Below are 23,693 nucleotides of genomic sequence, written 5' to 3'. Positions count from 1 at the left end.
GCAAAAGTGTTGTATTATTATCAGGCATGAAATTTATTGCTAGAAATATAATGCTACAGCTTGGGCATGAAGGTGTATGCTTGTAATCTCAGGACTTGTAAGGCTAACACAAGAGGATTGCTGGAAGTTCAAGATCAGCCTGGACTACAAAGGGAGTCCAAGGTTAGCCTGAACTACAAAGTGAGCTCATGACAAGCCTGGCCTACAAAGTGAGCCCAAAATCAGCCTGAACTGCATAGCAAGTTTGTTTCAGACAAAACAAAACTAATGGTACGACTCTCATGCATTGAATTCATGCAGTTGTAGTTGTTACCTTATTTATTGCACACTGGTGATTCTTTCTTTCTGGTGTCATGATATAATATCATTTCAATCACTCACTGGTACTATTCTGGCAATCATATTCCATGCATTTTCTTTGAACCCTAGGAACTTATGTGAAATCATGATTCACTTGCATACTCAGGATTGTACTATTTATAAATGACTGCCTTAATCTTAGAAGGATGGTGCTTACATTTTTAGAAATGTACATGATGTGTAATAGGCAGTAGGAGCATACTTCTTTCAAAATAGAGATGATCAAAAGAGAAAAAACATAAATTGGGCATGTTAAGGCAACAATAATAAACTCACACCTATTATACCCACTGATGCCCTCCAAAGATGAACACTTACATTGTGAACTAAAAACAGGCACTAATGCATTTATACATATTTTAAATTTTCTTTTGCTTTTGTGATTATCTTATCGTAAGAATACATGCATAGTTGCGTTTCATGAGCTGTTGTGAAGGACACTGCTGCTGTGTTTGTGAAGATCCTTTTACATGAAATAATTTATACACATCCAACTGGAAAAGGGTGTGAAAAAATAGGTGTCTTCTATGCAGATGTTGGTGGATAAAAAATGAGGGGGAAATTCTTCAGAATCATTGAATTATCTTTAAAAACTATATTTTTAATAGTAAGCCTACAAATAGTTCAGCTAGTTATGTGTGATACTGAAGCATAAAGTGAATGGGACATCTCCATCTTCAACTGTGATCGCTGGAAATTCTATGAAAATATATTCACATCTTTTTTTGGTATTTCTACAGAACTTGACTACAAGAGTAATTTGCAAAGTATTTTCAAAATAGTCACTTACATATGTCCAATTTGTTTTCATAGTGCTGACTTTCATGTATTTGACCATATGCAGGAATACTGAGTGCTTTCTCAGACAGCATACAGAGGCATAATTTTGGAGGTTAGCATCTCTGTCAATGGAAAAAGTTACTCAACACATTTTTTCACAACTATAACCCAGTGTGTGAGAAATTTAGCATTTATACAATGCAAAAATTTGCAAGAAATCCTTCTCTCATTAACTACTTACATGAAATGTTTCCCTGTTTGCATTTTTTCATTATTTGATGGCCTTATTTTGCACTGAATGCTGTTCTCCATTGTTGGAATGCATAGGGTTACTTCCTTATATGAACTCTTTCATGTCATTATAATCACTGGTGGTGGACAAATTTGCTGCATTGCTTACATGCATACAGATTCTCCCCATTGTGGTTTCTTTCATGTGTTCATCAAGTACAAAACGAACTGAATGTTTTCCCAAGTTGCTTACCTACATAGGGTTTCTTCCCATTGTGAAATCTTTAATGCATTTACAAGCTATGGGCTTGGCTGGTAGATTTCCCACACAGCTTACATACTGAAGTTTTTTCTCTATGTGGGATCTTCTAGGTCTAGAAAATGTGGATTATCAGCTGAGATTTTAAGTTACGACTTATATAAGTTTTCTCCCATGTGAATTATTTTATGGACAACATTACAATATTGATTGAAAGATTTTCCACATTATGCACCTATATAGGCGTTCTCCCTACTGAGAGTTCTATCATGTTTTTTATAACATGTTTGTATACTGAACATGTTTCTAAATGTCTTGCATGATAAGATTTCTCCCTAATTTAATTTCATTCTTGTTTCTGACAGTGAATGTGTCTGCCTTTGCATTTGTGATGGTATATCTTAACATTAGGATGGCTACATGGATACAGGCCATGAATACAAGCATAATTTGAATATGAATGTATATACACTTCTTGGTAAACTGATATGAGTTACAGATTCTGATGGGAAAAATTGTCATGAGATAATTTGATGTCATCCATCAAAACAAGACAGGTGCGGTTCAAAACTTGGAAAAAATGATATAGCATACTTAAATTTTCATTAAAAAGTGCAACATCTTTATTAAGACTACAGACAGATAAAATATTTATGTGTAATTTGTAAAACAAGACAAAAATATTTTAGGATGATTCTGTTTCAGGTTGTCTTCAAAAATGTATGAATATATATTGACAGAAATTATTTTATAATATTTTGGCAGATCTCCTCTACATGACTAATTTTGAAATTATTTTCAGAATAGTCCCTTACATATGTATGATTTCCCTTAACTAGGATTACTTTCACACTTTTGACAACAGCCATGTATACTGAGTGCTTTCCCACATTGCATACATAACCTCGGGACATAGTATGACATCACTCAGAAGGTTAGCAGCTGTCAGCTGAACGTCTACCAAATCTTTCTTACATACAGTTACTCCCCAATGTGAGAGGAATCTTATGTTTGCCAAAGGGAAACACTGCAGCAAATCTTTGCCATACTGCCTACATATATAGGATATCTTCCTTGTGTGCAAAATTTCCCTATGGCATTTTTGTGTGCTACATACGATCTACCATTGTTCAAATGCATAGAATTACTACACCGAGGGAGTTCTTAAACGTAGTGGCAATCTCAATGGTATGGAAAGTCTTCCTATATTCCTTATGTTCATGGGATTTTTTTCCCAGTGTGGGATATTTGGTTTTGTATAGTGAGAATGTATAAACAAATCCATTTACTCATTTCTCATATAGATAGGGAATTTTTATAGAGTGAATTATCTTCTATACAAGAAAGCTACTATTATAGCTAAAATACATCACAAATTGCTTACTTCAATGGAAAGGGTTTATTTTTAGCACTTCTGCATACTGTCTATTTTGGCATATTGGTTGTACCATAGATGTTCTATCCAGTGTGAGTTCTTTCATGAATAATAAGGTGACTGCTTTGACAGAAAGATTTCCCTCATTGCTCACATACAAAGGGTTTCTCCCCAATGTGAGTTCTATCATGTGATTTACAAGCAGAGGATGTACTGAATGCTTTCCCACATTTGTTGCATACATAGGGTTTATCACCTGTGTGAATTCTTCCATGTCTAATAAGGTTAGACTTTTGATTGAAAGATTTCCCACATGGCTTACATACAAAGGGTTTCTCCCCAGAGTGAATTCTGTCATGTACTTTATAAGCAGAGGATGTATTGAATGCTTTCCCACATTTGTTGCATACATAGGGTTTATCCCCTGTGTGAATTCTTTCATGTTTAATAAGGTCACTATTTCGACTGAAAGATTTACCACATTGCTTACATACAAAGGGTGTCTCCCCAGAGTGAATTCTGTCATGTACTTTACAAGTAGAGGATGTACTGAATGCTTTCCCACATTTGTTGCATACATAAGGTTTATCCCCTGTGTGAATTCTTTCATGTTTAATAAGGTTAGACTTTTGACTGAAAGATTTCCCACACGGCTTACATACAAAGGGTTTTTCCCCAGTGTGAATTCTATCATGTGCTTTACAAGCAGATGCGTGATTGAATGCTTTCCCACATTTGTTGCACACATAAGGTTTATCCCCTGTGTGAACTCTTTCATGTCTAATAAGGATAGACTTTTGATTGAATGCTTTCCTACATTTGTTGCATACATAAGGTTTATCCCCTGTGTGAATTCTTTCATGTCTAATAAGGATAGACTTTTGATTGAATGCTTTCCCACATTTGTTGCATACATAAGGTTTATCCCCTGTGTGAATTCTTTCATGTCTAATAAGGATAGACTTTTGATTGAATGCTTTCCCACATTTGTTGCATGCAAAGCGTTTCTCCCCAGTGTGAATAATTTCATGTGTAATAAGGTCACGATTTGGACTGAAAGATTTCCCACATTGCTTGCATACAAAGGGTTTCTCCCCAGTGTGAATTCTATCATGTACTTCACAAGCAGAGGCTGTACTGAATGCTTTCCCACATTTGTTGCATGCAAAGGATTTCTCCCCAGTGTGAATGTTTTTATTACTTTGACAGCCACTGAGTTTATTGAATGCTATCCCACATTGCTTGCATTCATATGGTTGCTTTCCAGTGTGAAGTTTCTTATGTTTTTTAAAGATATTACTGTGAGATAATGCTTTTGCACATTTTTCAGTTATATGATCTTTCTCTATACCATATTTTCTAACAGGTTTTTCAATATTGGATGAAGAATTAGAATTATTCTCATAGTGTTTTTGTACATACGAGTTTCCTGAATCGTGGTTTGTCTTGGGGGTTTGAACACTGTTAGGTGTTGTGTGGGCTTTGACACTTTTGTTACCTGCAAAAATTTTCTGCCCAGCGAGTGTTTGTTCACTAATATCAGATCTCTCCTCCTCATATTGCCCATATTCACAAGGTCTCTCTACAGTCTTCCTCATTTCATGCTTCCGAAAGGACTGGAAATCACTGCAGGTCTCTACATCTTCATTACATTTATATGGCTGCTCTTCAATTCTCAAATAATTGGCTTCATCACATCTGTGAAGAAATACAAAAAATATATCAATCACAATGGAAAAGGCTCCACATTAGCAACAATTTCTATGATGACAAATTTAGTTTTATTCCTGCTAAGTAATTCTGATTGGTTAACTGACTCACTGCCCCACAGGACTTCTTTCAAAATACTATTCATTGTAAAAATTTTTACTGTTTTTTTTTTTTTTTTTTTTTTTTTTTTTTTTTTTTTTTTGGTACCAGGGATTGAACTCACAACTGCCTGCTTACAAGGCAGGCACTTATGCCTCTGAGATAAAATCCCTGATCCATTTAGACAATTTAAATTGTTATGTGATTCTAATACTTAATATCATTTTAGGAGACTGGTACAAATGAATAGCAAACATTGATCATTTTTTTTAGCTCTTCATGTCTTAATCTCCCCTTTGTCTATTTAGCCTGATCATCTTTCTCATCTACAGAACATAAGGATTTCTGGTAATATATTCTCTCTCTTTACTTTCACTTCTCAAATAAGGTTTGAATTTCTCATTTAAGAAAAAACCTGAGTTGTGGCCAGTGATTTAGCCCAGCAGCATAAGCACCAGCCGGGCAAGCATAAGATTATGAGTTCATTTCTCTGTACCAAACAGAGAGAGAGAGAGAGAGAGAGAGAGAGAGAGAGAGAGAGAGAGAGAGAGAGAGAGAGAGAGAAGGGAGAGAGAGAAACCTGTGATATTTCCATTTCTATGTCTGAATTACTTTACTTAAGGTCCAATACTTCTTGTTTCTTGGGAAATGGTATCATGGTTCCCTTTATAGCTTTTTTTTTACAACATGGAGTTAAACACAGGTCATAGTATGAACTACATTTGCTGATCTATTATTTGTTTTGTTGAGAAAGATTTTTATTGACCATCAACTTGTCCATGCTGAACTTCAAGTTATCATCCTGCAGATTCAGCTTCCCCAGCTGCTTGGGGATTGCAGGAATGCACCACAATGTTGAGCTGACCCAAATTTTCTTTACCTTGGCATCCAGTGATGGGCATCTGGGCTCTTCTCAATGCTTAGCTACTGTGAGTTGATTCTTGTATTGGATATTGTAAATGCCCTTTCATGTGCTTTAACAAACAACACACTCTCATGCATCACTAACATTTGATGATTTTAATGTATTTGACAATATACTGAGAGAATCATTACACATAATGACACAGTACGACCCACTCAACAGTCAGGAGGTAGAGGCAGGAGGATTTCCCTGAGGTTCAGGCCATTATGGGCTTCACAGTAAGTTCAAAATCAACCTGAACTACAGTATAAAATCATGGCTCAAAAGATTTAAAAAAGGATATCATTGTGGATGTACATGTGAACCAATATGAAATATGTTGTTTTAATTTTCAGACCACTGAATATTTATTACCATGTTTGTATTTTATGTGTCCATCAACAATGTATGAGGAATTTTAAACATGAACAGCTCAATATTCTATAGGATATTTTCAGAGTACTTATTGTAACAGTAGAATTCATTTTCATTTTGAATGCTGATGCTATGTGAAAATAATTCTAGATCATGAAAGTCTCAGTATTCACATGTATACATAAATGGTATTTTGAAGATGGGTTGTTATCAACTTTCACAATTTGTTCATTTCCTACATATTAGAATACAATATTTAATTTATTATCATACATTTATATGATGTTGATCATGAAGGCAATTTTTAAACTGATACATTAGATAGTGTTATTTACTACATAGCATTAGAATTACCTCTGATTCTTATATTTCAATATGTTTCTATGGATTCCCAGATAATACAAAATAAAATCAAGTATATCTCTTGGTATTTTTCTGAGGTTAAATAAACTATAACATGATTTCATTTCTTCAATTCCTTTGTTGTAATGTTTATGCTCACACACTGACAATTAAGTAATGTCCCTTTTCTCTTATGTGTTTCAGTCACCTTATACTACTTGAGCAATTTTTGTCCTCTTCCTTAATTTGCTGATTATTCCATATTCTTCCTGTAATATGGACATAGTAATAAAATACAATTACTATAACTGTGCATTAAAATATCACTGATTTGATTTACACTCATAGTATAGTATAATCAGACGAGATACTCAAGCAAATGTTATTTTTATCAAATATATTAAACTGTATCAATGAGCAATAATTAATGCTGTTAGTATAAACAAAGATGTCATCCTTACTTGTTGCAGTAATATTCATATATGTTTCCCACATCACTCTTCTGTAGAGCTTCTTTTGGGATGGAGTCAGCAAGTCCCACTCTTCTGGGGTGAACTTCACAGCTACATCCTCAAAGGTCACTGTCTCCTAAATAATGACAAGGGTCCTGAAGTTCAGTCACACATGACCTGATATATCTCAGTTTCTGTCATAAGTAGTCTACCTGAAATTCATTCCTTCAAGTACTAACTGCATGTCATGGTCATCAAAACTCAAGTACATTCAAATATAGTCACCCAGTAACACTGATGCTAGACTATGACACACTGCCAAAGCAATCACAGAACTGTAGCATGGCTTATCCTGCAGGGCCACCAATAGTGCAGTTTTTCACTTACTTTAAAGCAGAGCTCAAAGAGTGAGCATGCAAACCACCATTCGCAAAATATTGGTTATTCATAACATTGAGTTTGTCTTTCTTATCAATAGCATTATGGTCTTGAATCTAGATTTATAGATAAATATTTAGTTGAATATGAAAAGATATTTCTGAATGATTAAAATTTAATGACAGAAAAGTTTTATTTGACCATTCTATAGACAAGGAAATAAGGGAAAATATAGTTATAAATCTATAGCTCAGGGATACTAAACTATCTTCTTGTACTTATACACTGGAAATTCCACTAGGGTGCAAAGGAAGATAATGTGGAGAAAAACATATATGAAATGCTTGAAATGGAGTGATAATTGAGAAATAGAAAAGTAACTGATCATTAAATACTGATGGAAGAGTTCAGTACAGTGGAGTAGTATATGCTTGTACTCTCAGAACTTGAAATCATGATGTAAGAGAGTTACCAGAAATTTCATGTTTGCCATGCATAGAGTGTCCAGCCTGGGCTACGTAATAAGGACAGTTCAGACTACAAAGTGAGGCCATTCATCAAACTCCTGTACCAAATGAAAATTAAAATTTATTCATAGTCATTGACAAATCACAACTTTGCACCCATGATATATCTCAATGGTAAAAGCACCTGTGTGATATTTGCAAGGGCCTGAGTATACTTTCCAGTACCAAAAAGAGAATTCAAGTGCACCTTTGATTAGTTCCAACAACTGTAGATGTAAGTTAGGGAAAAAAAGCCCTACAAACATTGAATATTTGTGTGCAAGGAAACATTTTGCATAATAAACAGGAAAACATTTGACATTCAACATTCATATCAGTGGACAAAGGGATCTCAGAAAAGGAAAACAACCTTCAATTCATCCACATGGAAGTAGAATATTATGTCACAATTCAGCTGTCATTGTGCTTCTAGGCAAGAGAGCACAATATGTTTCATTTACATCCAGAAAGAAACAGGTATGTCCCTAGAAATCTGGCCTGCACACTACCGTTGCCTATGTGCATTGGTGAATTATTGAAATGGGAAAGAGAAACATGAATTACTGTGCAATTTATACTGAAAAACACTCAGTGCAAAACTCTTCTGAAGAAAATCAAGCAGCCATGAAAATTAGAAGAATTTGAAATCTATGAAAATTGGAATTAAACAAGAAAACATTTATTGGGAACACAATACAAAGATTTTACATAGAGTTATGATCAATGATTACAAATCTAAAAGTAAACAAAATTTACGTGGCCCAGCAGAAATAATGAATAGAAAAGAAAGTCTAACTCACATTTGTGAAAATAACCAAACAATATTGAAGTGTGGAAGAAAAAATATTTAGATTTATTCTTAAATTCCACAAACTCCTTTTCTATGGAGTTTATGAAAATCTACAATCAAGTGAATTCTTTCTAATGTATACAAAATATTTTGTTCTATGATTCCTTGAAATATACGTGATTCTTTTCAAGTGAAATTACAGACTCAGAAACTCTGACAAGAGAATAAATGATGGGGGCTGAGAAAATGGTGGCTTTCTAGGGGATCGGGCAGAAAGTCTTTCCAGAGAAATCATATTAGAAGCTAGAATATGACAACATGGAGAGGGCCAGACAAATGGGTAACGATTCTTATTAACCAAGACAGCACAGCTGGAGGATTTAAAGTCGTGCTGAGGCTGTGAAGGCTAATAACGGGAGGCTGCAAATACCGCGCCTTTAAATCAGCGAACTGACCCATGGACTCAAGAGGAAAAGCTGTGTTGGCTTTTGGTCACTGCTGGAAACTGAGACCTGGGACCCTGAGAAGCAGCCAGGATAGCCCCGCTGCACCAGAGGAGATTGTAAAAGGTCCTGGAGCTCCGAAGCCGAATGCTGTGCAGTTTTCTGATGGTTCCTCGCTGTGCTGGAAGCGCGGGGAGGGTGGGCAGTGTGGTGTGCGGTGGACCCGGGAGGAGGACCTGCACTGAACCCTGGTGAGTACTGGGGACCCCGCGGATGCTGGGGTTGGCCAGAGAACATCTTGGAACTGGGCAGTGCCCGCCACCACGTGGACATCATTAACACAGAGAGTCTGGCAGAAGACATCTTATAGTTGGGCAGAACCTACAGAGCAGAGACATCACTGAGTCCCCTGTAGGGAGGTCTGGTGAAAGACATATTGAAATTGGGCAGAGCATGATGCCATGCTGGCTTCAGCATCATACAGAGAACTAGTGGTAGACATCTTGGTTTTGGGCAGACTTGCTCTCCTGGCGCTCCTGTCACAGAGAGGTCTGGAAGAGAACAGCTGGGATTTGGGCAAAAACCCGTGCCATAGTGACATTAGTCAGCTGCTTCTGGTACAGGGAAAACTGGCGGGAGCTACTGGTGCTAAACCAAGCCTCTGCTTGGGTCCCAATAAGCAGAAACAAAATAGTTACAACTCAGTGACATCCAGAAAGTACAGCCTAATTTACGGATTGACTGGCACAGAGGCTGGAGCCTAGCCTGTACTGCCCCTGCATCCCAGTCTACCCCAGATAACAGCAAATTGGGGAGGACAGCAAAATCTCAAGCCAGCATGCTTCTGAAAGGCTCTAAGGAATACAGAGAGGGCCAGGGAGCCCAAGAACACTCCAGTCTGAAAGAAACCAGAAACATGACAAGAGATAAAAATTTTAAAAATCTCCAGTTGCCCAACATTAGAAAATAAGCCCAGGAGAAGTAAACACTGAAGAGAACAAGCACAGTAACCATCCAATACTTGACACAGCATCAGCCGGAATTAAAAAATACCTTCATGACCTCATAGATGAATTTAAAGCTGTACTCCTGATCCAAGTGAGGCAAGATATAAAGAGATTAATTAAAGAAATGACAACCCCCCCTAAGAGAACACAGATGGAAGAACTGAGGAAATCAGCAAAGAAAGAGAAACTTCTGAATAAGAATTTAAACATCTTAGAATACATGAAACAGATCCAAAGAGATTACCTTGAAACTAAAAACACCATTGAACACTGGCAAAATGCCTTGACAGAAACTAAAGGCAGCCTTCAGAAACTTGAAGAGAGATTTATGGCATATGATCGTGAAAGAAAAAGCCTCTTAAAAATAACAAGGAGCCAGAAAGAAACAATTCAAAAACTAGAAGATGACAAAAAGATACATAACTTAAGAATAAAGAATGTGAATGAGGAAGCAGGAGCAACCAAAAATGAAATACAAAGAATATTCACAGATATATTAAAGCAAAAATTCCCATGTATAGCAAAAAGAAATGATATGCAGATAAAAGAGGCATACAAAACACCAGCTACCTACAACCAAAACAGATCTATGCCTAGACATATAATAATCAAGATTCCAGAAATCCACCAAAAGAACAGAATATTAAAAGCAGCCAGAGACAAGATGCAGATTACCTACAATGGGAAAATTATCAAAATAATAGCAGACTTATCAACACAAACTCTTAAGTCAAGAAGGGACTGGGGAGAAATATTCCAAGTCCTGAAAGAAAATAATATGCAATGAAAGCTCATATGCCCATCAAAACTCTCTCTCAAAATTAATGGAGAAATAAGATGCTTCCAAGATAAGGAGGAACTTTGGAAATTTGTTGCCACCAATCCAACCCTACAGAGAGTGCTGAAGGACATTACAGAGAAAGAGAGGAAGGGATACCAGAATTCCAGCAACAGCAGCAGAGTGGCCTCAATGAATGGGGCAGACAGTGGAATGAGGGAATAAAGTGGACAAATTATAGCAGAAAAGTGGAGTAGCAGATATAAGTAAGAGACGGTAAGCTATAGTCTTTAGTACAGACAGCTCTGAAACTCATTAAAAAAGGCAGAGGTCATTGTTAATGGTGTGTAAGGATTTAAAAGACACAGTAGTCTTATTGCCATATTTAGTTTGAATTTAATTTGTTCTGGTCTGTCCACTCATGTCAGATTTGAGGGCACAGACATCTTGACCTAAAAATAGCAGGTTATATTATGGTAACTATCCTTACTTTCCTATTAACTTAAACTGAAATCCTGTATTACTTACATTATCTTACTATGACTGATCTTAATTGAATCCAATTCATAAGACCATGGGTTTGCCTTGGCTGATTTTATTTGAATTTGGTATGCTTGTTAGTATCAACCCTAAAAGTAGAGGCAACTACTCTGAAGAGGACAAGATGTAAAGGATATCCATACTGGTATTAACTATTAGCAGCCCTCAAATCCTACAATGCTTTCAAAGTTAAGTTTTTAAAAAATAGGTAATACTACGTTTAACTATAATAAGCCGATGTTGTGGACAATTCTATTGAAAATAACAAGAGAAAACATAGCAACTACGGAAGATCATTTATATTGTGGTCTTATATGTCTTATCCATTGCATGTTTTTTCTAGGAAATTGTTTTGCTTTCTTGGTACAACTTGGTTTTCCCTATAATACAGAGAGGATAGATACATATGTAGAAATTCACACATGAATTTTTTTAATTATTTATGGGAACAGATTATATAATGCAAGATGTAATGAACAGATACTCTGAGGAAGAGACGCTAAGAAACCCAAGGCTAATCTTGTAGCATTATGATACAAATTCTAGCAATACTATTGTTCATTGATTAGAATGACATTGGACTGATTTCTTGAGTTCAATTTCAGCATATGTAGAGATGGGGACAACTATCACAATGAGAATGAGAGATACGATGGTGGTTATTATTGTCTTCCCTAAGGTTAGATCTTGAAGACGTAAAAAGCCTTCATCATCCTGTAATGATTTGATTAGTTCTATAATATGCAGTAAGTATATAAAGTGGGTGAAGATGGGGACAACGATTTGTAAGAAACTGGAGACAGTTAGATAGCGAAGATCTCCAGTGGACTTGCTTTGAAATCTGTATTTCTTTAAATTGTTTTTTTAACTGTTTTGTTCTGTTTTGATATGTTTAATCTTACCCTTTGAGATGTAAAACAAATGTGTAGGACTGATAACCATATTACTGAGCTTTTGTTCGATCATTGAGAAGTTTGTAGTGTCACTTTTTGAATGTCATTCTAAATACTTTAATTCTGTAACCTGAGCAGCTATTTCTAAGATGACAATATGTAACTTATCAACCAGCAATTTCTTACCGTTTGTTTTTCTGTAATTTTGTATTATTTCTAACCTTTTTTGTTATCTCCATGTATTTTTTTGTTTCCTTTTCTTTAAATAAAAAAAAAGAGAATAAATGAGAATGTACTATGGCCTTGATTCACATATCAGCCCTTGTGAATGACAGTGAGAAATGACTGAATTGAGAAATACCACAAAATCTCACAATATATTTCTATGTGAATTAAATTGTAGTTTCTAAATCTTAAAGGGAATAAGCTAAAAGAATCATCTCCATAAAAGAACACAATGTACGCTTTGGAATATTTCCAAAGAATTGTCATGCAATTTGTATTGTAGTTTCTAAAAACTTAAAGGGAATAAGTTAAAAGAATCATTCCCATAAAAGAACACATTGTACACTTTGGAATATTTCCAAAGAATTGTCATCAATCATGCAATAATACTTTCTAATGTGAAGGTATTTTTCACATGGTTACCTTCATTTCTTGCTTAAGACACAGTGGTGAAACTTTCTGAATACACCTGTGACTCTTTCACCGTTCTCATTAAATCTATACACAAAATCTTTGAGAACAAGATTTTCTTTAAATGATTAAAACAATAAATTGCAATACAGGTACTAATTGATTTGTTTCTGTTTATCTGTCTTGAGATATGAAATGATTGGACAGTTTACATATTAGATAGTGATAAACAAACTACAGTTACAAATATCAGTGTAACAAATTCAGCACTAACAATTGTGAAATTTGAAGTTCACCAAAAGGGAACAGGTCAACCTATTGGGAGAGGAGAAATTATCAGGAGAACAGGTCAGATTAAAAGGGACTGAGAGAACAGGTGTCAGAGCTGATGAATAGCTAGACAACTAGGTAATCCAAAAATACTCTCATGATCCGGAGTGCAGTGTTTATTATGTGCACACTGATATGATAGGTTAAATAGTAAGCTTTGCAAAAAGACATACCTCAGTGCCATTGATTCAACAAAACATACTGACACTACATTAGCTTGATTATATTCCACATGTACAATCAGCAGTTATTTAGAAACAAATATCATTCCTTATTACATGTACCATATAAAGAGCAATCAACTGCATAAACAGAAACAGAATTGAAAGAGAAAAATCAATCATTTACAAGTCTATATTTAAGAGTTCAAAACATCTTCATCAGTGACTGACAGCTCAAGAAGACAGAGCAATCTGTAAGGTCACACATAAATTCAACAAGATAACAATTCAAAGCAATATATCAGATGGGTTCTATTGAATGGTTTATCACAGAAAAACATACCACAATATTCTCACAGCAAGGCAATAAGTATTCACACGTGTAAACCAGGTTCAACACAGCAATACAGAATGTAACATAGTCAGTGGAGTGGAAGTCATGCAAAGCAGGCTCTTACACAATACTGGAATAAAATTATAAATGAAAAGCAGAAAAAATGAAGAATATCCTTAGAATGAGAGATCAAAACACAAATTTTAAATAACGTTTAAATAAAAAGCTTAAATAATTAAGGATTTCACAATCCATGTCAATAAATGCACATTTAGAATTATTTCAGTTCCTCAAAATTGATGTCTCAAAACACATCAAAAACAGTAAAAAGAACATAGACTTCCATTGTAGAACATTAGAGAACACAGTGCAGAGGGAAGCTCAACAGAGCAGCTGTGAGCTGAGTGCATGGCATCACTCTGCATGGCAGTCTTTTGGAAATCTGAGACTAGGGCAGAGCACATAACAGGCCCATCCCTGAGCCTCAGGAAGCTAAGTTTCCAGAGAGAACTAGAGAAAATTGCTGCAAAATAAAAATGTTAATCACCCCACAGGAAATAGGATATTTCATTGCTCTATATTTGAGCAGATTCCAAGGAACAATAGAGAAGAAACTCTTAAAAATATTAGAGGCATTACTTAGTAATTAATGTAACTAAATACATAAATATCTGGCGAAAAAATCAGACATTGATGTCAGTGGACACAGACAAGACACAAGATGAAAAAATTAGCAGAGTAAGTTGGAATGCACCCACATATATTCACTTTCAAATAAGAGTCTACATGGTGAAAAAATTAAAGTTTCAACAAAAATTTAATAGAATTTATAGGATAATATACCACAGACAATATCTCTTCATTGGAATAGAGATACGTGCCATGTAAATATGTATCAGGTATCAACAACTGATTTGGTTTGCAGCCACCATGAACCGCAGCCCAGCCATGCGCGCTTTCCTTGGAGCCAACTGAGTGTGGACTGAAACCTCCAAAAACTGGATTGAACTCACAACCTTGTGCTTGCCAGGAAGGCACTTATGCTGCTGAGGTAAATCCCTGGCCAGAAGAAACTTGAATGTACTCACCAAGAAAAAATGTTGGACTTCCAGGAGAACATGGTGGATAGAGAGCAGCAGCTTCAGAGGCTCTCTGAGAAACCGCACTTAAAATCCAGGAATGGTGCCGGGCAAGAAATCCTAATCAAGGGAAGATACACTTTGCCAACCCAGGAACAAACTAAACTAACAGAAACCAACTGGAAACACAATTCCGGTGATATAACAGGAACAGATAAGGTCTCAGCATGGAAGCTGGACCCCGCACCACTGGAAACTGTGATTTGAATTTCCTGAAGCTGCTGCTGTGTTCCAAGTTCACAGCAAGGAGAGAGCCACAAAAGCTCTGAGAGTGGGAAGCGATGAATGGAGTTGAGAGCAGGACTGGCTGGGGGCCCGGCATTGACCTGCAGGGAGTGAGAGGAACGGGGACCCTTCCATAGAGGAGGAGGCTTCAGCAAAGGACATACTGGGACCAGGCAGACTAACCAGAACAGGTTGTTGCAGTGACTTCAGTCACATATTCCCCTCTCAAGCGAGACTGGTGGGGAGTGCCTGGTCTGTGTGACACTGCTGACTAAGACCTGGTAGGCTAGCCCAAACCAGGTCCCAGTACTGGGAGGTGCACCTTAGAAGTCAAGCCTTCAGTAGGTTGACCTGGAGGGGAGGGCCCAGCATAGGCTCCCCAGGTCTCTATCTCCCTAGTACACTGCAGTGGGCAGGAACATCTAGCTGGCGTAATTCAAACAAAAAATTTTTTATGGGTACCTGGGATCAAACTCATGATCACCTGCTTACAAGGCAGGTGCTTATGCCACTGAGTTTAATCACAAGCCCAACTATAACCAACAAAGAAAGAAACTGGGCAGCCTATATTTGCTTGTATAAAAGGAACAAAAAATATGGGAAGAGGGAGCGACAAGAAAGGGTCCTCTGCACCCAGTCCTGAGAAACATGCAATATCAGACATGGCACCAATAGACACAACGCGCTATCTCTGGAGCCTTATAGACGAGTTAAGGAATGAAGTTATTAATAACCTGAAGCAAGATATAAGTAAAATAGTTAGGGAAATGCTAAACATCACCCAAGAAAAAAATGGAAGAACAGATGGTGGAATGGAAGAACAGAATAAAAGGGGAGAATTGTTTGATAGAGAAAATAGAGAAAACAGAATACGTGAAGTAGGTTCAAAGAGATTACCAGGAAACAAAAAACTCTATCAAAAACTGGCATAGCAGCTTGAAAGAAACTAAGGATAGATTATTTGACCTGAAGTACAGATTTGTAATATGGGAGCATGAAATGAAAGACTTCTTAAAAATAACAAATTCCAAACAGCAACAATACAAAGGCTAGAAGATGATAAGAGGATCTATAACTTAAGAATTAAGAACATAAAAGAAGAAATAGGGACACAAACAAATGGACTACAAAAGCTATTCACAGAAATAATCCAAGAGAATTTCCCTAAATTAGCAAATGGTAAAGATACTCAGATGTATGTGGCATGCAGGAACCCAGCCAACTAGAACCCAAACAGAGCTACACCCAGGCATATAATAATCAAAATTCCAGAAATCCAATATAAGAACAGAATATTAAAAGCCGTCAGAGACAAGAAACAGATCACTTACAAGGGAACACCCTTCAGAATTACAGCAGACTTCTGTGAACAAACCATCAAATCATGAAGAGTATGGGGGGAAATAATTCAAGCTTTGAAAGATAATAACCTGCAGCCAAGATTGATATATCCTGAACAACTGTCACTAGAAGGTGATGGAAAAATAAGGTGCTTCCAGGATAAAGAGGAACTAGGGCAATTTGCAACCATCAATTCAACTTTACAGAGAATATTGGAGGATATTCTAAAAAAGGAAAATACCCAGATTTCAGAAATATTGGCTGAGAGGCAACAATTAATGGAGCAGAAAGCGAAATGAAGAAGACAAGCTGACAACAAACGACAGAAAAAGAGCTCAACAAAAATGAGGCAGAGAAGATCGGATGGTAGGAACAGCTATTTTGCAGAAAACAAGACATCATCATAGCTAGTGTTGATTTAGTATCATCTTGTTTTGAAGTCCCATTAAACTTGTATTCTTCTGTCTCCATTGGTCTTTAAAGGTTGTATCTTATTGCATTTTATTATATATGATAATATAAGTAAAAACTTTTGTAGACAAGGAGATTATACAGAAACCATTATTCTTTTTATGTTAATTGGTTCTAAATATCTGGTAATAATGTCATTCTCTTGAATGGATTTATAGTGTCTTGATATGTTTGGTGATACAGTATACGAAGTTATACTCAAAGATTTCAAGGAAAGAGACACTACGGTAACTATTTTTGTGTCAGCATATCTTGTGGTGAAACACTATTTTGCTTAAATGTTTATGTTTTGACCTGTGCTGTTTCTGTTGTTATGCTCTCCTTTATCTCAATCCCCTTTTTTAAAAAAATTATTTACTTTTTTCCTTTTAATTAAGGGAAAAATAAATAAAAAAGCAGGATACATTATAGTAACCTACATTGATTTCCTATTAACTTGATTTGAAATCCTGTATTGCAATCACCATCTTGTTTTGACTTATTTTTCTGTATTCCGCTTTGCTTGATAGTACCAGTTTCGAAAGTATAGGCAAAACTGTGAAGACAATAAGCTTCATTATGACGCCCATTCCAGTTGACTATTATCTTCTTTTAAAGTCCTGTAATGTCCCCAATGCTTTGGTTTTATTCTTTTCTGTTTTGTTCAATTTTATTGTAACTGGCAATTCTTCTTAAAATAGCAAGAGACAGTATGCTAACCATTGTTGATCACCTTGTATTTTGTTTTTACATTACCTATTATTTCCATCCTTTTGATTTGACTGACTCTGTTCTGATATATTGCATTTGGTTTTATTCTCTTCAGAAAAAGTAATAAGAACTGTGGGAGTAATAATACCCAAAATGTGTCAAAGAAAAGTAAAGAAAGTGCTCTAAGGGTTATGACTGCATATATGTTTAAGTGTATAAGATAGATAACCATATTACTGAGGTTTTTTGGATCACTGAACAAAACTGTTTGCACTCTCACTGTTTGAAAGTCCACTTTATATGCTTCAATTTTATAACTTGAACAACTATTTAAGAAGAGAATATGTAATCTATTAACTAGTGATTTCTTACTGTTTATTTTTAAATTTTGTATTACTTGTACCATTTTTCTGTTTTTTTTTCTCCATAAATAAAAAAGAGAAAAAAAGACCAATTGATTGAAATTACGAGCATTATACCACATGCAATTCATACTGACATAATTTTAAAAATATGAATACCACATATGAAACATATAAAGAGCACAAGGTGCATCATTTAGCGTGTCCTTTTCAACAATATACAGTCACTATCAATGAAGTATAATAATTACAGGAGCAAATGGTGCTTCTTTCTCTGCACACAGAGAAAAAATTCTTGTACAAGATCAGGGATATAGCTGAGCAGCACATTGCTTACCTGGCAATGTGGCATTGTGAGTTTGATTCCCAGTTTTAAACAAATTGCATGTACATGTGAATGCCCTACTTCAGAGATTAATTTGTGTTTTTAAGAAGCAGCCCCTTTGCAAGTTGTCCTTTATTGAATTATTTCACCCTCTATTATTTAAATCCCTATCATAACATCGAACTTTTCTCACTATAAGGTATAGAACCTAATGTATTCAACAGTTTATTCATTTATTGTATGATTCTAGATGTAAGACTGTAGTTTACACATGCCTCGAAGGCTCCTAGTAATTATTTTCATCATAGCCATAGTAATATGTATTTTAAAATTTATTGATGTTAAACTTAAAAAAAAAATTCTCATGTGATTTTTTAAACATCCTAGAAGGACTTAGAATTCTGAGGGTGTGTTCATTGATTCTGGAATTCAACATCATTACAATGAAACTCAATGTGGAGGATACTATTTGTCTGCTTGAGGCCTCATATTAAACTCTCATTGTATTTATCATAGTTAGATGTCCCTGGCATTTCCTATGACTTGGTTAAAATATCCAACAGTGTCACTACAATGTATTCAAGACTTATGAAAGCTAAACCTAGCTGGAGAGCAGAAAGAAGGCTGTGTGCAGTGCCCACCCTCACTTCAGGCCCTGTAAGAAGATAAGGATTCAGCATGTAAATTTTCTGTAATAGACCTTTCCATGCCAAGAGATGAATGCTAATCTCTTGTGACTTACTAATTTTTTCAAAGTAAATACTCAACTTTGCATGTCTGATGCCTAGAATTCTACTGTCACATTCTGAGTGTTTGAAGGCATTGAGGTTATTAGGAAAGACATGTAAGCGTGTGGCTTCATGTTGCAAGGAAACATGACCCACAAGATTACATGTGGTGCATGAACTTGGCTCTCAGGCTCTCTCTCACTCCTGAAGAATCTCCACTGGAAGGTTGAAGATTGATTCTGAGAGAATGAGCAACCTGAAGCCAATATCATAAGGCAATGAAATACCTATACCCATGCACAAAAAAGTAAGAGACTTGTTTTCCCTTATTATTCAAACCAGGTCATATTGGTTGTTGTCAAGCACAGAAAAGGGAGTCATTTGCCATGTGCTATAAATCAGTAATTCACAAAGAAGTGCAGAACATTAAAATGGACTGGGACATTCATACTATCATGACACACACCACCCTTCACAGATATTCTTCATACATAGTAATTATTTTCTGATTCTCTTAAATCTTTGCAGGAGATAAAGAAACATTTTTTCAGTAAAGCCCTATAACCACTGGAATCCTTTCTTCAGAAAGAAAAGACTCACAAAATTATCTGGGTAAGTGAGGCTCCTGTTCTACAGGAGACAATTTGAAGACTGGAAGGAATAACGCAAAAGAGATATTTGAGTTTCATAATTAAAATGACTTGATCAAACTAAAACTAAGGGACAACAAAATGAATTGAATATGCACAAAAAACAAATCTGTTATTGCAAACACTATCATTAAGCATTAGATTTTTTTTCAACATCCTGAATACGAATGCTTTGATATGTATTTCAGATGTAACAGAAAGAGAAATTCATAATACAACACTAAATGACATGTAGCTCACTGAATGCAGCACACTGTGAATCACTGTTTGTTCACCCATGGTGTCCTTTTTCAGAGACCAGAGACTCATCTCTTTATCCTCCAACATGAGCATATAAACTTCACATTGAGCGATGTATCGCTAGTATAAACTATGTGTCAACTTAAATATTCAATATAAGTTTACACTCAAACATTTTCTCTGCATTATCCAAGGGCCCCATGGACTTTAGAAAAGATAATTTGAGATGGGCATAAACTTTCAATATGCATCTCATATTGAAAAATTTCAGTAATCCAGGGTGGCCTCAATTTTTAAGCACTCCTAACTTTCTGAGGTCACTGGAATTAAATTTGTGCATCACCATGACTCAGTGTTGTTTATTTTACCCCACCAGTGAATTCTTGGTGAAATTGGGTGACATGAAAAAAAAAACACAGATCCAGGCATGGCACTGCATGCCTGAGTCCATAGCATTACAATGGATGATGTATGAGGCTCTGAGCATTAAGTGTGAACTAAAGAAGCAGACCAAATTCCCTCCAGCAAAGCAGAGGCATATCCATCACCATTGAAGTAGAATATTTATGTCATCCCCTCACTGGCAGTTGAGCTAGTTAGAAATATTACATCCATCAGAAATGGCTAGGCTCTGGAAGGGCCCCCACAGAGGACGAGATATCTAGTGACTTTGAAAGAGACACACACACCACATGCTGTGGACCAGATCTCAAGATAGATGACAAAGAAATACAATCACACCCTTAAGTATAATTCTTAGGGGTTAGGGATGGATCACCTTGAGAAGACAGGAGTTGCCATTCTAATCAACTACAGAAAAAGTGACTGATCCATAAATAATGCTAGCTTGCTATGTGATTCAATTCCCCATTTGTCTCTGATATAGTCAATTTTACCTGAGGAGGGAAACTGATTGTTTGACCATAGCTCTTTCCCACCTCATGCCTGCCTGTCTTGTGAGTTATTGATCTGTCTTTAGACTTGCCTCATCTCATTGTTTTACATTATAAAAATTCCTAGAAAATGCAGAGTCTTTGGCAATCCACATGGGACCCCTTCTGTCTCTATAACAGAAGCATTCTTTCACTCAATAAATAGTTCTTCTCTTAACTTTGGTTGTACCTAAAATTCATTCTTAAATTTAAAAGAATATGAATTTATGCTGGACATATAGAGGGTAGACAATTTCATTCCCATATATCAAACTCAGCAGTCAAAGTGCTGGCAAAGACACACCTCTTCTTGTGACCATGTGCAAAGTAGTAAGACCTCATCTCTAAATGCCAAAAAACTTTTATTAATTAAATCTTTTTTCAAAATTTGCAGGATGTCAATAAGGGCCAGATTTCTAAGGGCAGTCATTGGACAAGAAGAAACAATAAATGTATCTTAAAATTTTTGGTGTCCAAAAGAAACTCCTTCCCATGTTATTTTAGTTGTGATGCCCAACATATTTCAAAACCTTCAATACTAGGATTCTAAGTACCTATCTTACCTCATACATGACTAGGAGAGCTGATCAGTACACATAGAAAAAGTTTTTATCCATGACTAAGTTTCCCTCCTTTCTATAGGCCTGTGAGCTTTTTCCTACTCTCAGACCTACCACGCAGACAATCCTCCAGTGCTGTCACAGTAGGTCAAGCTCACCTCAGAAGTCCTTTACTATGCTGCCTGCTGATTGGGCCTCCCTCCTCATGCCCCTGCTCTCTCATGTCCTTTCCATCATGTTGGCACATATTATTAAAACTTTTGTCCTTAATTCTTTAATACTCATGAATATCCTGACCATGTGAAGATACCTCTACTTCAGTAAAACAGTCCATTTCATCGTTCAAATTCCTTTTCGAGACAAGGACTCATGATGTAATTCAGGATGCAATGTCCTGGAACTCACTTCATGCCCCAAGCTTGTCTTAAACTTGCAAGGATCCTCCTGTATCAGCCTTCTGAGTGCTAGGATTAAGCCATGTGCCACCACGGCCCACTCGCTGCTTCAAATTTCAGGTCAAATTAAAACACAACCCAAATGTAACAAATTTTTGCAGTTTTGAAACCTACTTCCATTTCCACTCTCATTTTATCAGATCTCTACATCCCTGTAGACACCAGTTTGCTGTTTTTCTCAGTGTGGGATTAGCACACAGCACCTACAAGAAGTTGTTCTCAGCAAGAAATTTCCACTCAGAAACTAATTCATCACCATCCCCAAATACCTCACAACATTCTAAACTTTAAGAAAACCATTGCTTCAGTAATTCAATTGTAAAAAAGTATTTATCTACTTAGCTTATAAATAAAGCACTCCCTAAGGAAATGGCCTGAGGTAAAGTTGCAAAAGTAGTGGCTGGGATAAGAATTAAAATCAGAACAGACCATGAACTAGGACTTTGAACTTCACAATAAATTGCAGATTCTAGTCTACTAGAGTGACTTGCAGGCACTAATTACTAAACTCTTTAGGTAACAGAAATGTAAACACAAACATCCAGTTTATCTCTAAAACCTGTTTCCTATAGACCCCACAGGCTGAACAAAACGGTTGGACAACCTCAGCTCAAAGTATTTCTTTTTCTGGGTGCAGTGACTCTGGACTGTAATATCCTCACACTGGAGACAGATGAAAGAGGATATCCTGGATCTCATGGTCTGGCCAGACTACAGAGATACACTCTGTATCCAAACAATAATAATAAAATGTAAAAGAAAAAAGAAAGGAAACAAATATGGAGATCTATTTTAAATCCATAGAGCCAGGTGTACCCTCATGGCTATCTATCCATGAACGAAACATTCCCAAAGTCAAGCAGCTTTCTCATTTTTATTTTGGTTCCATAACTCATAACACACAGTGCCATGAGTTTATGAGTTCTGTTCATGCCATAACATCACTTCAAGTAGAAGTCTCACATAAGGAATTCAAATGATAGTGTTTTCTCATTTTGAGGCCTGAATACATGTTTGCCTCCAAAGAACTGCACTCCTTAAACACAGCTGTGCCTGAGGCTGTGCAAAAGACACTCTGGGTATACAGGGGTTCTGCCCAATACCATCCAGACTGGCCAAAATTCCATCCCATTCCCAGCTGCAATACCATCAAGTTACCATTGTTATGCTTGAGGATTTCCAAGGATCCTTTCCAGTCTTCAGTAAGAAGAAGTCACAGAAACTTGACATGAGCTCAGCTCCAGGCACTCAGCACTGAACTCCAAGTGAGCACTTCACAAGAGGGATGGGAAGACCCTCCTCCCCTGGCTCACCTGATTGGCCCTCCTACCTTCACCCACCTTTATCAATAATTGGCTCCTGGGCCCATCTCTCTTCTATGATGTCACCCTCACCTGCCAGGATTCATAGTTTACTCTTGGCTTTTCAGTGCTGTCCTTGGTTTCCTTAAAGTTTTAGTGCCCTCTCCTGAAGCTAGGTCCCAAATATTACCAGGTGAATGTCCTGTGGAAGAACCAATCCCTTGAGGACAGAAAAGTTTATTTGTCAAGCTCAGGCTGGGACAACTTTGCACAGGTATGGTCTGCTGTCAGGAATAAGGCCATAAGCTTTATTGCCCAGAAGTTCACAGGGTCTCTCTCAGTCTGCTCATTTGCATTAAACTAATTTTTAGGCCATCTACCAAGAGAAGTCCATTACAGCATGAATGAAGAAACTACACATTAACAGTAAGAGATTTCTGCGAAAAAGTAAAGATAAGGAAAATCAAACAGTCCAACTGCTTCAGAAAAGCTTTACACTCTATTCAGTGTCATAAATCATAACTAAGTTTTGAAGATAATCCTTGCCAAGCATAAGCTTCACTATTACTGCTGAAAAAGAGTACCGCACTT

At 36.4% G+C, this 23,693-nt stretch overlaps 1 protein-coding gene across 1 annotated transcript; it reads right to left on the bottom strand.

The window, feature by feature from the left end:
- Positions 1-1,582: 1,582 nt before the first annotated feature.
- LOC134476765 (gastrula zinc finger protein XlCGF26.1-like) lies at positions 1,583-23,102 on the bottom strand. The gene is made up of 4 exons (XM_063252432.1): positions 22,960-23,102; positions 6,897-7,023; positions 6,644-6,704; positions 1,583-4,703 (listed from the first exon to the last, which is right to left on the bottom strand). Exons 1-4 carry the CDS (start codon positions 23,029-23,031, stop codon positions 3,149-3,151), a joined length of 1,815 nt encoding a protein of 604 aa, XP_063108502.1. The 5' UTR covers positions 23,032-23,102; the 3' UTR covers positions 1,583-3,148.
- Between the last annotated feature and the right edge of the window lie 591 nt (positions 23,103-23,693).

Source organism: Cavia porcellus, unplaced genomic scaffold (assembly GCF_034190915.1).
Source record: "Cavia porcellus strain 051 isolate PalLab524CR breed Dunkin Hartley unplaced genomic scaffold, mCavPor4.1 scaffold_7, whole genome shotgun sequence".
NCBI lineage: Eukaryota > Metazoa > Chordata > Mammalia > Rodentia > Caviidae > Cavia > Cavia porcellus.
This window is presented reverse-complemented; position numbering and strand designations above follow the sequence as displayed.